This window comes from Eutrigla gurnardus (assembly GCF_963514095.1).
Source record: "Eutrigla gurnardus genome assembly, chromosome: 23".
NCBI classification, from domain to species: Eukaryota; Metazoa; Chordata; class Actinopteri; order Perciformes; family Triglidae; genus Eutrigla; species Eutrigla gurnardus.
In genome coordinates this window covers 18,623,075-18,639,927 of record NC_139934.1, presented here as the reverse complement: position 1 = coordinate 18,639,927, position 16,853 = coordinate 18,623,075, and the positions used below count along the sequence as shown (strand labels likewise).

The 16,853-nt window shown below is 41.7% G+C and overlaps 1 protein-coding gene across 1 annotated transcript in view; it reads right to left on the bottom strand.

Moving 5' to 3' along the window:
* Window positions 1-4,034: 4,034 nt before the first annotated feature.
* ppp2r5b (protein phosphatase 2, regulatory subunit B', beta) overlaps window positions 4,035-16,853 on the bottom strand; it is a 58,980-nt gene continuing 46,161 nt past the window's right edge. The window contains exons 7-13 of the mRNA XM_084003724.1: window positions 15,176-15,284; window positions 11,311-11,364; window positions 9,561-9,611; window positions 9,290-9,409; window positions 7,210-7,337; window positions 6,755-6,856; window positions 4,035-4,710 (exon numbers count right to left, since the gene is read on the bottom strand). Coding sequence (XP_083859850.1) covers window positions 4,479-4,710; window positions 6,755-6,856; window positions 7,210-7,337; window positions 9,290-9,409; window positions 9,561-9,611; window positions 11,311-11,364; window positions 15,176-15,284 — 796 coding nt within the window. The 3' untranslated portion in view covers window positions 4,035-4,478. The remainder of the gene's footprint in view (window positions 4,711-6,754; window positions 6,857-7,209; window positions 7,338-9,289; window positions 9,410-9,560; window positions 9,612-11,310; window positions 11,365-15,175; window positions 15,285-16,853) is intronic.

The following is a 16,853-nucleotide window of genomic DNA, read 5'->3' as shown; positions in this document are numbered from 1 at the left end:
CATTAGTGGTGATTTCAGCCATGATGGATGGAACCTGGTTGGTGTCTACTTGGAGGTAAGCTCCGCCTCCTCTCTGGAGCGTCTAGCGCGAGTGACATGTATAAATAAACACAAATACGTTGCACGAGTAACAAAAGTAAGACAGAAATTCACTTTGTGTTTGGTGTGAACATGACGTTTGTCAATGGTTCCCAATTTGGGGGTTTGGCCCTTTAAGGGTTCCTGAGATAAATCAGAACAGTCACAAGAAATTAAAATGGGCAGAATTTTATTCTTTTAGATTTTCCTCAAATGTTTTGCTCTTTTGTATTTTGAGTGAATTGTATTTTTGAGGTTGAGCATCTAATTTAAGCGCGCGCTTTTCTTGCCAAATACTGGAGAGTTATAGGATCAATCAAAACTATTTGAGGAGTAAAAACACTCTTTGGTTAAACTGCTTGCAGCTAATTTTCACACAAAGGTCAAAGGGGTTTGTTTGTTCTGGGGGATTGGGAACCACTAGCACATGTGTAATTCTAGCTGTGTCCCGATTCATTCATTCATCCAGTTCATTCATTTTGCACCGGTGACGATTGGATTCTCCTCAACATGGCGCCTGTGAGTGGATCAGCAGCAGGAGATGAAGCAGAATACACTCTGAGCCTGAAATATATCGTGAAGCAGATTCAAATAGGATCTCAGGCTCCATTTTTAATCGGGTAAGGTTATTTACCTCTTCTACGCTCTTTCTTGTCAAACGCAACGGTTCGGCCTTCACAGTCTTCAGGTCGCTGAATTGGGACACAGCTGACACAACTATAATAGTACTTTGCTCAGTTGTCATGGAGATGGCTCAGGAGCCATCATGTGATGATACATTCAGTCACTTAGTGACTAAGGCATATCCAGGACAACCAAGTGACGCCACCTCCTGATGAAGACCATGATGACCATACTGTTTCCAAACTCAACAACTCACTTCCTTGGACTAACTTGGTGATATTTGGATTGACTGACACTGCATTTGAAGTTATAACCTGGATGTTGGATGCAAATTAAATGAAATGTGAAGCTGCTTGAATATTTGAAAGCTGCAAGCTCTTTTGTTGAAAGAAGCCACGTCAGATTAGGCGTGGCTGCAGCTTGAAAGCACCATAACAAGCCAAACCAACTTAAAGCATTGTGAAACATCTGGAACAGAGCCAGGTGCAAGACGCACGACTTTAGCTGGAAATGCTAAATCATTAACAGCTCAATAAAACGTGAAATGACAATCAGAGAGCCGCAACTCAAATGGATTTCAATACCTTGTTGACTCAGGCGTGATTCGAAAAGCTGCTGGTCTGAAAGGTTTTTGAATGTTTGGTGATGAAGCCAGGTAGCTTCAAAAAACAATCAATCCATTTTTTACGATACATTCGGATTCAAACCCTGTCTCTCAGGAAGGAGAGAAGGAGAGAGAGAAAAAAAGAACCAAAGAGAAGCATTTTCTCTCATTCTCTATCACTCTGTCTACACACATCTCCTGCTCACCGATTCACTCACTGGATACACACTAACACACACACACACACACACACACACACACACACAACCTGACCGTCATCATCAAATACAAAATAAATAGCATCAATATCAGTTTTCCACAAAATGAGCAAAATCGTACAAAAACCATGAAAGAAAAACAACATAATTACAAAGCAAAAGAATTGTTCATTAAATAAATATACACAGAAAGTACCTTTAAGACAATGTGAATATCGAGGACGCAACAGGAGAAAAAACAAGAGTGGGGGTAAACATTTGAGTGTGACACCCACTTCCTGTTTAACCCCCTAAAAACACACATATTATCCTGAAAGAATGAAAATATTGCTAAAGTATTTTTTCAGTTTTCCCCCTCTCTTTATCCCATCACTCTGATCTGACAAGAACAAACAGATTTTTTCAGGTCTGCTGATCCTAAAGCAACAGACACTCCAGGTTCAGAAATCCAACTGGATCACTGGGTTTTTCTTTTGGTCTGAAACACCTGTGGTGCGCTTCATCTGTCCTCCAGTAACCTGTGTGTTGGGTGGGGTTTACTAGTCTCCTTGGATAGATTTTTGGTTCGAAACTGGGGGTTCGGAAACGAGCAAATAAGTCAATTTGTTCAACTTTTAACCCCCAAAAAAAGATCACTGTGTGCCTCATCAACATTAAAGGAACCCTGTGAGTTTCTGACCACGAGCACTATGGAGTCATGTTTTTATGAGCAGGTCCCCATTATGGTTGTATTCCGCACAAGGGTTCACATGTAATCATGTGCTATTCCAATGGTCACCTATTGGTGGCGGTTTGTGCAATGAAACTGAGCAATATGCCAACAAAGGCAGTAAAATGGTAAACATGGCTGTAAACAATGCAAGAGTTCAAATATTTTTGTAAAAATTGGCTTTTTCTGAGGAATGAAATGCATTTAACACGAGCCTCCAGGCCACACAGCGGGCCTCAGTCATGAAACGTGATCGGACCTGTTGGCCGAGGGACATTACATGTGTTTCAGAGCTACCAACATCTCCTGCTGCCTCTGTGCGCTGAGATTTCACAATAAGCAGATGGGTTTAAAACATGTAAACATGACAAAAGATTAGAAATATATAACACAATCAGCCAAATGAGTGGACAATTTGCATATTTAAACTTCTGATTAGGTTTCTTAAAAAATGTGAATGGGTTGATTTAATGGATTTAATATCCTACGTGTTGGATAATCATAATTCACAACATTTTAAACCATATTCTTTTGACTTCTCAGATGGATCTTTCATCAGAGGACACGGCGCTGACGGCATCAGTCACCTCCCTCCGTCCCTGTCTCACCACTACTATCAGAAGAACATTATCTCTGTCCTCAGCTCCACGTTTTATTGAATTGATATGGCGCTGTTGTAAAGTAGGAGTGTGCCTTGTGTGTTCCTCCTCAGCCACCGACCTGTTAGACTTGCTGTTGTTTCATATAGTATTTGAGTGCCAGATTTCTGAGTGGGAAAGCTTTTCTCTGCCTCTTTCTTTGCTTGCGTCATGTCAACAGGTCGACGGGTGCACCTCCCCATAGTAACCATCACCTCCTTATATGGTGCTGCAAGGGCAGAGTTTCTGATAATTGGTGACCAGCATGAGCGAGCTGTCGGTTTACGATTGATTGGCATTCATGAACATCCTCACGCTACGATGATATCATAGTTGATTTGTGTGTAAATGTCCTCCCAGATGAACGTTTCAGGAATGAGTCCCAGTGTGTTGTGGTGAGGGAAGCTGAATGTAAATCTATGTGTTCTTGTTTACTAGAAAGCTCCACAGGGCACCTTTAAACAAACACAATAAGGCAGAATCTTGAAACATGGAATGTTTGGGGATTTTAACGAAATACCCCTTTTGAAATACAGCCAACACACCAATAACAACCCAGATTTCAAAATAAAATAAAAACAGCCACCACCAATCCAGTTCATTCCTCCCCTTTTTAAGGTCTGTTAAAGGGGAAGTCCGCTGAATTTCAGCACCCACATTATGGCCTCTTACAGTTTACATGTGATGTGAATTCCGAATTCCAGCTGGCCTTCCCCCTCACGGTGTCTGCTACACTAGTGTTTCTCCCATTATACACTACAGAAATATCCAGACATATGTATATATATAAAAACATTATCATCATCGTCATCATCAGTAGTACTTAGAGTAGAGTAGAGTAGTAGTAGTAGAGTAACAAGTAAGAAGAAGGAACAGTATTGTACTTTATATCATTATCATCATCTTCATCAGTGGCTATTTAACCTTGAGAGACTTCAGGCTTGTCCGACAGAATGGGAATAATTAGCGCCAGAACCAGTTTGTGTGTGTGTGTGTGTGTGTGTTAAAAAAAAACTACTATTTAAATATTTTGAAGCATCAATTGAGTGTGAGTATGTGAGATTTGTTTGACCTGTGTTCTCATATTTACAGTAAATATGTACCTGCGTCAGTGTGTGTGTGTGTGTGTGTGTGTCTGGTTTGTGTGGCACATTGTTGTGTGAAATTGCTTCTTTTGTTTATGAATGCATTGTGCTATCCACACATGAAATAAGCATCTCTGACCAAAAGGTAAATACGAGGCCAGAGTACAGACTCTGACTGAGAGAAAGAGAAATCCCATCTCTGATTTTGAGGCTGATTTGAAGCAGGCCAGCTACCAAGTTTGGATACTGACCTGCAGTTTAATAAACCAGCCATAGTCTGCACTTTTGGACAATATTCATCTTCTGATCTGCAACATGATGAGTGTACAGCAGTTTCACACAGCTCTGTCAGAAAACAAGGTGCCATTTTACCTCGGATCACTGAGTTGCCACATTCTCACTGATACGAGATAAAAAGTGGATTTGTTTTGTACCTTTTCTCTCCCAACATTTTCACCATCAACCTCACATCTTCTCCCTGTTCCCTAACCCCCGTGCTATCCCATCTTTGTGGAGCAGCACCTAGGTGGCGCTCTCCCCGGCTCCGGAGGAGGAAGAAGAGGCCCCGCTAGGTTTGGTCTCGGGCTGGTCGGAGTGAGCCATCTGTGGGGACGAAGGCGGGTCCCCTCGCTCGCCTCGCTCCTGGAGGTTGCGCTGGTTCCTGGCAGCATCAGTGAGAATCTGCATGCGGCGGTCCTGGTGCTCCTCCAGGCCTCGCCAGAGATCGGCACGCTCCCGCTCTCGTTTCAGCTCCCTAGAGAGGCAGGAAGGGGGGGGAGAGAGAAACGCTGTTAGACCCCAGTAACAGGTTTCAACTGACATAAGAAACACAACATTTCCACAAAAGTTCCCAGAAGTGATTTAGTAGAGCAGACCGTATATCAAAGACATACTGTAGAATGGAATAACCGGCGTGTCCCATTGTAACATTCTGTAGCTCGAACAACAGGTATGTCAGATAATTTGGTTTATTTCAAGACAGGGACAATGCACAACAAGAAAATATGCATTATGCCAGGTTGTAGCAAATTGCAGTTTTCCACCTGTAGTCCCTACAGGGCAGGGTGATGGAATAGTAGCCTATAAATTAGTAGAGAAAGGAAAAGATGAATAAAAGAACAAACAAAACGGAACCAAGCTGTGTGAGCTGTTGGAAGACGAGCTTGCTGATGCATCGCAGACGAATTCCAAATATGAAGCAGGCTAAACGTCTGGATTAGCTGGGGGTCTGTCGAGACATGTTGAGGGGGAACCATGAAGAGGAGGGCTTGCTGCTAACTTTGTGTGCTGTGTTGCACATGAATTAAACACAGTGTCAGATTGGGGAAACAGCGGTGTGTGGCGCTTTAGTCAACAAGCGTGACAACATCAACAAGCACAACTTTGTTTGGTGACATCGGGGAAGAAAAGTCTTTTATTGTAAAAACCACAACCCGACTACGAGACGGGACATTGTGTGGTTTGAACAGATCAAATGACTCAGACAGTTGTGTTGTGTGAACTTCAGGTGCTATTAGTAATTTGAGCATAAACGAAATAATCAGATCGATGGGACTTTCTGGCCTTTTTGTCTTCAGGTAGCATTTCTGACATAAACCACTATACAGATATCAAGCTGGGCTCCAGCCCCCCGGGACCCTGAATACAGGATGAGTAGTAGTCTTCAAAACAGAATAAAGATCTATGATCCTGATCGTGGTTTTAAAGTGGGGAACAAATATGAGGGATTCTGAAAATCTATTGTAAATGAAAACAAATGGCCTAAACTTTTGGATAAAGTCAGGAAATAGCCTCCTGCCCTCGTCATGATAAGTTAGATTGAGGCTGCTATAAAAACCAAGTGAGCGTGCACGTAACCATAGTAACTCACTCTCCTACTTGTGGAGAGTAGAGAACTAAGGATCATAGATATAGAAAAGGATCATAGATATAGAAAAGGATCATAGATATAGGAAAGGATCATAGATATAGAAAAGGATCATAGATATAGAAAAGACGTTGTTATGTTATATTTCAATGTCCCTGCGATAAAAAATGGGAGATTTATTGTGGTAAAATTATTTTTTCCCTGCAGGTTTTACATTAGTAGGTTGAGTGTCGGGCTGGATTTGGCCCGTGGGCCGCCAGTAGAATAGGTCTTCTCCTATGTTCTTAATGTAGACAAGAGATGCAGCCTTGAAACAATCTATCACATCAGGTTGATGGGTTAATAGAAGAGTAAAGTTACAACTCTTCAATGTATCAATGTCATTCAAACATGCAAAAGGAAACATTCAACATGCAGTTTTAGGGGGGGCACTGAAGGTACCTTCATGGTTAAATCCAACAACACAGAGCATGTCAGGCAGTCAGCTTTACAGGGGTAATAATAATAAGCATAGAGCCAGGCTGGTTAAACAGGGCCTGACTAACTCCCTCATCAACTCATAGACATGACACTGATATTAATATTCACTTCTGAACAATGTTGAACTCCTCCTATATGTTTTGTGTATGAACAATACCAAGTATCTAGAGTATGCAACAGGGTATGAATGAGTGGAATCATGATGTGACCATGTTGAACAGATTACCTCAGCAGTGCATACTTGCAATTTCACATGGAATGTTATGGATAATGGAACAAATACTGACGACTAATGACTTAAGAGCCATCTATTTCTCCCTGTTCTTGTCACTGTTGTATCCAGTGACACAAGCCCACACACACATGCACACACACGCACAGACACAGAGAGAGAGAGAGAGAGAGAGAGAGAGAGAGAGAGAGAGAGAGAGAGAGGGTGAGTCATACTCACTTCTGCTTCTCCACTTTGTAGGAGGCAGTGAGTTCATCAAACAACTTGCTGTTCATCTCCATGAAGGTCTTCAGCACATTGTAGATAAGAGACACGATGGTCCTGAAGAGACAAAGTGAAAAGATGATGAAGCCCCATGGCATTATGGGTCAGCTGATAGAGGTTTGAAAAGTGTGTGTTTTGGGGAGAAATGAACCCACTGACAACGGAACATGTTGCCTGGACTATCGAGCCAACTATCTATGAGGAACATGTGTTCCTCATAGATAGTTGGCTCGAATGCTAATCGTTTAGCTTCTTACTTTTTGTGTTGTTGTATTGGAATCATAGACTGGAAATGAGAAGTGGACGTAGTAAACATTTATCTATATATATATATATATATACATATATATATATATTAGTTATGTGTGTGTTTGTGTGTGTATTTGAGTGTGTGTGTGTGTGTCACTGACTGGTTCCAGTGCTCCTTGGAGACTCTGTAGAGGGTGGCGAATACCAGCGGCAGGATGACTTGACAGTTCTCCTCGATCAGACTGAGGATATACTCATTGTTCCAGAAGTAAAGAGCCCGCTCCGCTACCTACATCAGACACACAGGGTTATCCATAGTCCTTTATAAAGAGGACTCTATAGAGGACTATGTAGAAGTCTAGAGGAACATGTAGAGGACTATGTAGAAGTCTAGAGGAACATGTAGAGGACTATGTACAAGTCTAGAGGAACATCTGAGGACTATGTAGAAGACTAGAGGACTATGTATGAGACTAGAGGAACATGTAGAGGACTATGTCGAAGACTAGAAGACTATGTAGAGGACTATGTAGAGGACTAGGGGAACATGTAGAGGACTATGTAGAAGACTATAGGAACATGTAGAGGACTATGTAGAGGACTAGAGGACCATGTAGAAGACTAGAGGAACATGTGGAGGACTATGTAGAGGACTAGAGGAATATGTAGAGGACTATGTAGAGGACTAGAGGAACATGTAGAGGACTAGAGGAACATGTAGAGGACTAGAGGACCATGTAGAGGACTAGAGGAACATGTAGAAGACTAGAGGAACATGTGGAGGACTATGTAGAGGAATAGAGGAACATGTGGAGGACTAGAGGAACATGTAGAGGACTAGAGGAACCTGTAGAGGACTAGAGGAACATGTAGAGGACTATGTAGAGGACTAGAGGAACATGTAGAGGACTAGAGGAACATGTAGAGGACTAGAGGAACCTGTAGAGGACTAGAGGAACATGTAGAGGACTATGTAGAGGACTAGAGGAACATGTGGAGGACTAGAGGAACATGTAGAGGACTAGAGGAACCTGTAGAGGACTAGAGGAACATGTAGAGGACTATGTAGAGGACTAGAGGAACATGTAGAGGAATATGTAGAGGACTAGAGGAACATGTAGAGGACTAGAGGAACATGTAGAGGGCTAGAGGACCATGTAGAGGACTATGTAGAGGACTAGAGGAACATGTAGAGGACTAGAGGAACATGTAGAGGGCTAGAGGACCATGTAGAGGACTAGAGGAACATGTAGAGGACTATGTAGAGGACTAGAGGAACATGTAGAGGACTATGTAGAGGACTAGAGGAACATGTAGAGGGCTAGAGGACCATGTAGAGGACTAGAGGAACATGTAGAGGACTATGTAGAGGACTAGAGGAACATGTAGAGGACTATGTAGAGGACTAGAGGAACATGTAGAGGACTATGTAGAGGACTAGAGGAACATGTAGAGGACTAGAGGAACATGTAGAGGGCTAGAGGACCATGTAGAGGAACATATCGAAGTATAGAGGCTGATTTGGTGTAATTTAAGTTCCCCTGGTAACCAATGATTCAGCGTATATGTCTTTCCAAGGCTTTTATTGTCAAAGGTAAAGCAGGAGCAGTAAAAGTTGCCATTGTCAATGTGGCAACGATAACCGTATTTAACCAAATTTATAAATAAATAAATTGTACTATTATAAAAAGTACTTTGAGACCATTTGTGTTACGATGCTCTACTCACATTAAATATATTTTTTTCATAGATTTATCTCAATCATATGACGGTGTATTAAAGACATTTTAGGTTAAAAAACATTTTAAAAAACAGAGATGGGGAGGGGGCAATATTCTGAGAAAACTTTAGAAATTAAAAAAAAACTTCATAAAAAAAATCATACATTTTCGAGAAAATAACTCACTTGCCGTGTATGTCTGCAGTGGATGACCTGATCAAATTATACTTTGCAGTCGGATTTAGCAACAAGTAAACAGTCCTGACGTTAGCTCTGAAACACCGGATTCTCACCAGCATCCAGACTTCTAAGAGACGCTGCCGTGAATTGCATTGTCCATGTTTAAATAAATACAATTACAAATTGGGCCAATCAGGCAAAAACAACGTACTGATCTGGACGAGGTGATGCCATTGGTGCATCAGGAACTACAAAGCATCTATGCAAGGATATCGCTGGTTGTCGATGGCTAGTTTGAATCCACTATATAATCTCACTATACATTCAGACAGCAAGTTTACCTGGAAGTGAGGGCTGGAGATACAGGCTGCAATCTGTTTGAAGAGGGGCTCCTGGACCCGGATGAACTGAGATGGCTCGATCACATCCAGGATCTCCTCAATCTCCCCCAGGAACATCACCTGAACACGCAGACACACACATTCATCATCCATGCATGGAAGACAGAACACACATTCATACGACTCCCAGAAGTGTACATTGAGACGCTTCAAGGAACATCTCGCTATATAGAATCCTACAAGAAACAGCAGCGTCGTATTATTGTCTCACCTCTTTCTGTGTGCAGGTTTTTGGCCAGTATTTGAGCAGCCCTCTGATTATCTGGGGAGAAAATATGAAGCACATTAATACAAAAAAACTGTACAACCATTAAGCTGCAGGGTAGCTGGCTGGCAGCCATCTCCATCAACTCATATTCATACTCTGGCCTGTGCATTAAGAAATATGTCATTAACATTGTACTGAGTGGGAGTTTGACTGTACTGATGCTGCAGATGAAGAACTCAACTTCAGACCGGATGAGTTTACGTTGGTGGACAACTTACAGGACTGACATTGATTGGAATATTTGATAGTAATGTGATGAATTCAGATTGTTAGTACTTATTATTATTAGTCTAATTTTGGAAGTTTTATCCATCATTTCAATCAGTTATGATACAATTGTACACACAATTGTAAATGCACAGATTGTAAACATTGGTGATGAGTCAGTATTTTAGATAGATGTTTGAAAACAGACAATTTGGATACAAATTTGTTTTCCAAGTTATTTATTCCAGTAACTCCTGCTGACCTGGGGGTTCATTCATTTAAAAGCAGTAATATTTGGAAACAAACATATAAATAAATATATTGACATATTATCATCTTATAATATTGACATAGCAAACAAGCTTGCAAAAAGTAGCTTACTTACTCACCAGACACAGAGCATTCATTAGAAGTCATGTTTCTGATTATGTGGAAAATGCAAGACAAATATAATTGAGGGAGAAAAGGAGCTCTTTATCTGCTTAATGCTTCACTATGTTCATGTGGTTTGGTGCTGAGCAGGTAGTGGACAATGGCTTTATCAAACCGTTTCACTAAAAAACCCCTTCGTGCTGATCCCGGAAGGGTTCATGGGAGCAGTGAGAGCGAACCAAAACACTTCAATGGAACCAAATGTTACAGAAGCTGTGTCCCAGATCAGTGGCCGCATCCTCCCGAGGCTACATTGAAGACTGCATGAGTCACAACGGTTGAAAATGCAACCCAGAAATGCAGCCATCTTGGATTCAGAGGATCCCATTATTGGATCCTTCACTACCTAACCATATCCTTAGAATCATAGTGACGATTGAATTTGAATCAACTTGGAATTATTATTGGCAACCCCAGCAGGTTGCTTGGTGATGGGAGCGGCAAAGGTGACGCAAACAGGAAATGATCTGCAGGCCAGACTGTTTGGTGGTCTTCAAAGGATGCGTCCTCCGAAGGACGCGGCCACTGAATTGGGACACTATGTCTATGCTTGCTACCTAGCAATGCTGGCTCTACACTTGATGCTGAGAAATAATCTAAGATCATAACCTAGCTAGTAAACCCGTTCCTTTATTATGTAAACAATGTGTTAGTAGGAAGACATGTTCACATTGGACAGACCCACCCTGACTCCAGTGCAGTAAAGCACAGACCTCTGTCTTCAAAGGAGCCGGTCGCCCATGAAGGACGCATCCTCTGAAAGACTCATCCTCTGAAGGATGCATCCTCTGAATTGGGAGATGATTGGAGCTACAGACTGTCTGTAGGTTTGTCAGTACCTGCCATACCTTCTACAAGTAGACATGTGAGCCAACATTGCAGCTTTGAGATGACACATCTGACTTCTTCGCAGCCATGTCACCACGGTTCCACATCAGAGCGGTTCACTGAGTGGATGGCAGTGAAGGCCAAACTACAGTGAACTAATGAATCATCCTTTACATTTGATCACCAGGTATGTTGTAGTGGGTACAATAATGAAACACAGTCTTACGTATTCAGTCACTGTAGCATCTTTCTCCATAAACTGCACCACACAGTAGGCCAGCTGTAAGGAGAGAGGAGACATGATTAAAACACACACACACACACACACACACACACACACACACACACACACACACACACACACACACACACACTCCCTGCAGAGGGATCTTAACACTCATCCCTCAGGATTACAAGCTGCTAAAGATCGGAAAGACAAGTTTTCGAGCGTGTCTCCTTCTACATCAGCTCTTATAGGGTTTGCAATCATTTCCTATTATTCAGCGATTGTGTGCATACATGTGTGTGTGTTTTGCGGTTGCCCCCTCCACCCAGTCCTGTTGCTGTGGCGAGTGGGCGTCGTGGCGACGGAGACTGTGTGTGCGTGTGTTTACTTCGGAAGGAGTGATGTCACACACAAAGTCCCTTAAGGGCAATGTGAGATAGAGTTTAGACCTCTTGTCTCTGCCTCTCTCTGTCTTTTTACTTTTGTCCTATTTATACCTTCAACTTGTCAGATTATGACTCTGCTGCTCAATTTGACCACTTTTCCATAAGTACGCTCAATAAACACAACCTCTACTATAGTTATGTTATAGTTACGGTAAAGGTGGTGGACTGTCCCAATACTTATGGTTCTTCTCTTTTTGTAGGACAATCGCTCTACATTGTCTGTCTCTCTGCCTGTCTGGCTTTCACATCTTCAACAGCTTTCATCTTTTAATCCCTTTTCCTCCTCATGGTTCACCTTTCTTGTTTTGTCTTTGTCTCTCCTCTCGCTTCATCTCTTACGTTACTGTCCCTCACTCTCGCACCAAAACATGGTAACGGGAGCAGGAGGGGGAAATGCCCCGGTGGAAGCAGGGACGGATCAAAAGAAAAGAGGTGGATTAAAATGAAGGTGCTGATCGGTCAAACTGTTTAAAGTATTAGTGAGACAGTAGAGAAGCTGCTTGGGGTAAATATGATGTTGGATTCAGTTGTCAGGTCAGGCTTTGTGGATGGAGGAAGCCGTTGTTAGGCTAAGGATTATGGACACTGTAGTTTTTTAAGGAGGTTTTACCAACATTCATCTGACAAGGTGACAGGTCAAATAAAGGTCTATCGCTAATGTTGTCACAACCTACACATCAAACACTAGTCAGTAGAGCCCACTGTCAAAACTCACCCTAACTCTAACCCGCCATCACTGCAGAAAAGTCAATCCCATTTAAGTGTTCCGTTATTACAATGTTGACAACAAAAGTGTAGAAGTCCAAACAAGCAGCAGGGCTATACAAGACGGGCTTCTTCACAAAAATAGTTTTAATTTCAGTTCACTTTTAAAATCAATCGGATATGATCTTAAAATGTAAAAGCATTATACGATGTGTGTGTGTGTGTGTGTGTGTGTGTGTGTGTGTGTGTGTGTGTGAATGGGTGAACGTTGACATGGAGTGAAGTAAAGCGCTTCGAGTGTCAGAAGACAAGATGATATGTAAATGCAGGTCCATTCAGCATCAGGATAAAAATGAGAAGGATGCTGAGGAAGCTTTAAGATGAATCCAAGGTGCTGCTGTGATCTGGGTCACTCCTGTCCAGTCACACACACACACACCTACCGAGCACAAAGCCGCCATCCACTAGCCTGTTTCCTGTGTGTGCTTGAGCGTGTGAATTAATGTATGTGAAGGGAGAGAGATGGGGAGAAGAAATGTAGGACACGGTGACGCTGAGACCCAGAATACACTCTCACACACACCTCTGCACAAAACTGAGCCTTGTGCAGTATCTAATAATGTGCAGCTCAAACAAACACACACATACATACACACACACACACACACACACACACACACACACACACAATCAACTGGCTGACATCTGTGTAATGAAAAATTACGATCACCAAAGAAACCAAAAAGCACAGTGGAATTGAAAGGGCTCTCTACAGGATTATCTGTGACCCAACTCCGCCCCCTAGTGGTTCCCCTGACACATTGCAGGAACATGAATGAACACGTTGAGACGTTCATGGTTGATTGTCAAGCTAAGCTCCTCTTTAGCATTGAAGAAGAGAAAGTCCAAGCAGTTTGAATCTATGATATTTGGGGGAACAGCATGTGTACAATACATACATGGTTCATTTCTAGTTATATTTGCAGTCCGGGAACTCCAGGAATTCATTTCTTTGTTTCAACTTTTTGTTTTGCAAAAGTAAATTACTTTATGTAAGGATGTAGGAAAATCATATACTAAAGGATTTGGAACCAAGTTGCTTTATTTGTGATTAATTCCTCTACAATCAATGTGAACATGTGTTATTATTAATACTGATTTATGTGCAAAGACCATTCAAACTTCAAAGATAATTAAGATGGGGGCTTTAACTCAGGAGGTAGAGCGGGTTGGCTGGCAACCGCAAGATTGCCGGTTCGATCCCCGGCTCCTCCTAGCTGAGTGCCTGGTGTCCCTGAGCAAGACGCCTCACCTGACGAGCTGGCTGTCGCCTTGCGTGGTTGACTCCGCCGTTGGTGTGTGAATGTCAGTCATTACTGTAAAGCACTTTGGATTAAAGCGCTATATAAATGAGGACCATTTACCAGGATTATGAGTTATGTCTGCTTTCTGAATTTTGAAGTTGAACAAGTTGAGATGTTTTGAGTGAGATTTACCCGTTCATACACATTCACACACACACATTCATACACATTCACACACACACATTCATACACATTCACACACACACATTCACACACACACATTCATACACATTCACACACACACATTCATACACATTCACACACACACATTCATACACATTCACACACACACATTCACACACACACATTCATACACATTCACACACACACATTCACACACATTCACACACACACATTCATACACACACATTCATACACATTCACACACACACATTCATACACATTCACACACACACATTCACACACACACATTCATACACATTCACACACACACATTCATACACATTCACACACACACATTCACACACACACATTCATACACATTCACACACACACATTCATACACATTCACACACACACACATTCACACACATTCACACACACACATTCACACACACACATTCATACACATTCACACACACACATTCATACACATTCACACACACACATTCACACACACACATTCATACACATTCACACACACACATTCATACACATTCACACACACACACATTCACACACATTCACACACACACATTCACACACACACATTCATACACATTCACACACACACATTCATACACATTCACACACACACACATTCATACACATTCACACACACACACATTCATACACATTCACACACACACATTCACACACACACATTCATACATACACATTCACACACACACATTCATACACATTCACACACACACATTCACACACACACATTCATACACATTCACACACACACACATTCACACACACACATTCATACACATTCACACACACACATTCACGCACACACATTCATACACATTCACACACACATTCATACACATTCATACACATTCACACATTCACACACACAAACATACACACATGCATACACATTCATACACATTCACACATTCACACACATTCATACACATTCACACACACACACATTCACACACACATTCACACCCGATGGCTCAGCCTTTGGGGCGATTTGGGGTTCAGGACACTGGCATGCAGACTGATTAGAGGAGGACTCGCTCTCATCCCGAGGTTAGGACTGTTTGCCCAAAGTGCATGTGGGTAATTCAGACTGTATGAGGAGTTTTTAAAGGTTTGTTAGCTATTAAAGAAAGCTGACGGTGCTGCAGCGTGCAGGACTATACCACTGACCTGTGCATGGAAGATTGAAAGGGACTTTGCCGTGTGCAGCGGGATGAGAACCCGAACCAGGAACTGTTTGTGTTCAGCCTTCAGTGGCAGAGCGAAGCCATTTATGATGCTGGAGGAGAAGAAAGGACAGTTACATACTCACATATCTGTTACTTTAAACAACACGTTCTTCCAAAAAAGAAGATGATGTTTTTGGCATTTTAACTTCATAGACAGCGGTGAAATTGACATGTATTTACATTAAATCATCAGATATTCCAAAGAGAAAAATAAATATAGTGTACAAACAAAAGGATCACAGGAGCGCTGCTGGTGTCCCTCAAACTACCGGTGCTCTTGCTAAGGGTAACTTAACAAAAAGGAAAAAAGCACAGGCACTGAGGTGAAAAAGTTAAAAACTCTTTATTTTAGTGGGTAATTTTTTTTTTTAAAACACCAACGCGTGTCAGCTTGCGCCTTCCTCAGGGTGTATATATATATAGTGTGTTGCAAATGTAGCGTGGTAGCGATGCCGTGGTATCAACTCCGATGGTAGCAACCTGTCAATCAGGTAAGCCCCGCCCCCTAAAGCATCCCCTGCTTTCTGGTCTGGTGGACTCTAAATGGACAATAATGTACTAAATGAACATCATGCTGGATTGAAGAAGACTTGGAACTAGAGATTGAGACCATAAACTCATGTTTACAATGTTTACTGAGATAATACATCAAGAGAGAAGTAGAACAATTTCTCATAGACTTCTATACAACCAGAGAGGAGTAGCCCCCTGGTGGCCAGATAATGCAAGTTAAAGACACTTCAGTGTTCCGGTTGCTGCCTGGTGGGAACTAAACTTGGAAAGTCTGACTCATTCATCTTTTGTGTGTCTCTGTCTCAGTCAGTCTACCTGTCTTCCTTCATTTTCATTCCTTCAATAATATCTCCTCCTACTGATCCTCTTTTTTTTATTTCTTCCTCTCTCTCTTTCTGTACAATGAATACTCACTCGTCCATCTCTCTCTCTCTCTCTCTCTCTCTCTCTCTCTCTCTCTCTCTCTCTCTCTTTCTCTCTCTGTGGAAGGAGCTATAAATACCTCTGTTACCACCAACATGAATACAAACCTCTCTCTCCTCGCTTGCTCTCCCTCCTCCTTCTTCTGACTCACTCATCCCTCCATCCCTCACTCCCTCCCTCGTTTCTCACCTTCAACTCATCCTCTCCTCTAACCCCCTTTACGATTAACCAATTAGAAGTCATCATCCACCTTTAATTCCACTTAGGTGTTTGGGTTCCAGATGGAATGTATTTTTAGTAATAGTTAATACAATAATCAATAATATAAAGTCATAAAATCAACTAACATTTTGAAAATCACTCCAGTCTCCTTGCAAATATTTTCAACTCTCTTTACTTTCTTCTGTTTAACTTTATTTATTTTAGTGTTGAATAATGAATGACAAAGACAGAGTGTACTAGCCCACATTGTCCTTCATACATAAATTCATATTTATTGACTCCAATACTGATTTGTTTGTTTGTTTACTGATTCTTCCATCTCTCTGTGTCTCAGTCTTGAACAAATGAAGGTCATGTGTAGCTTCTTTGAAAGTAAGAGTTTTTCTATGTACATATATCTACATCTCTCCTTTTATCTACATTAGCATAACAAGGCTACTTACTAGTTAGCTGGCTCATTA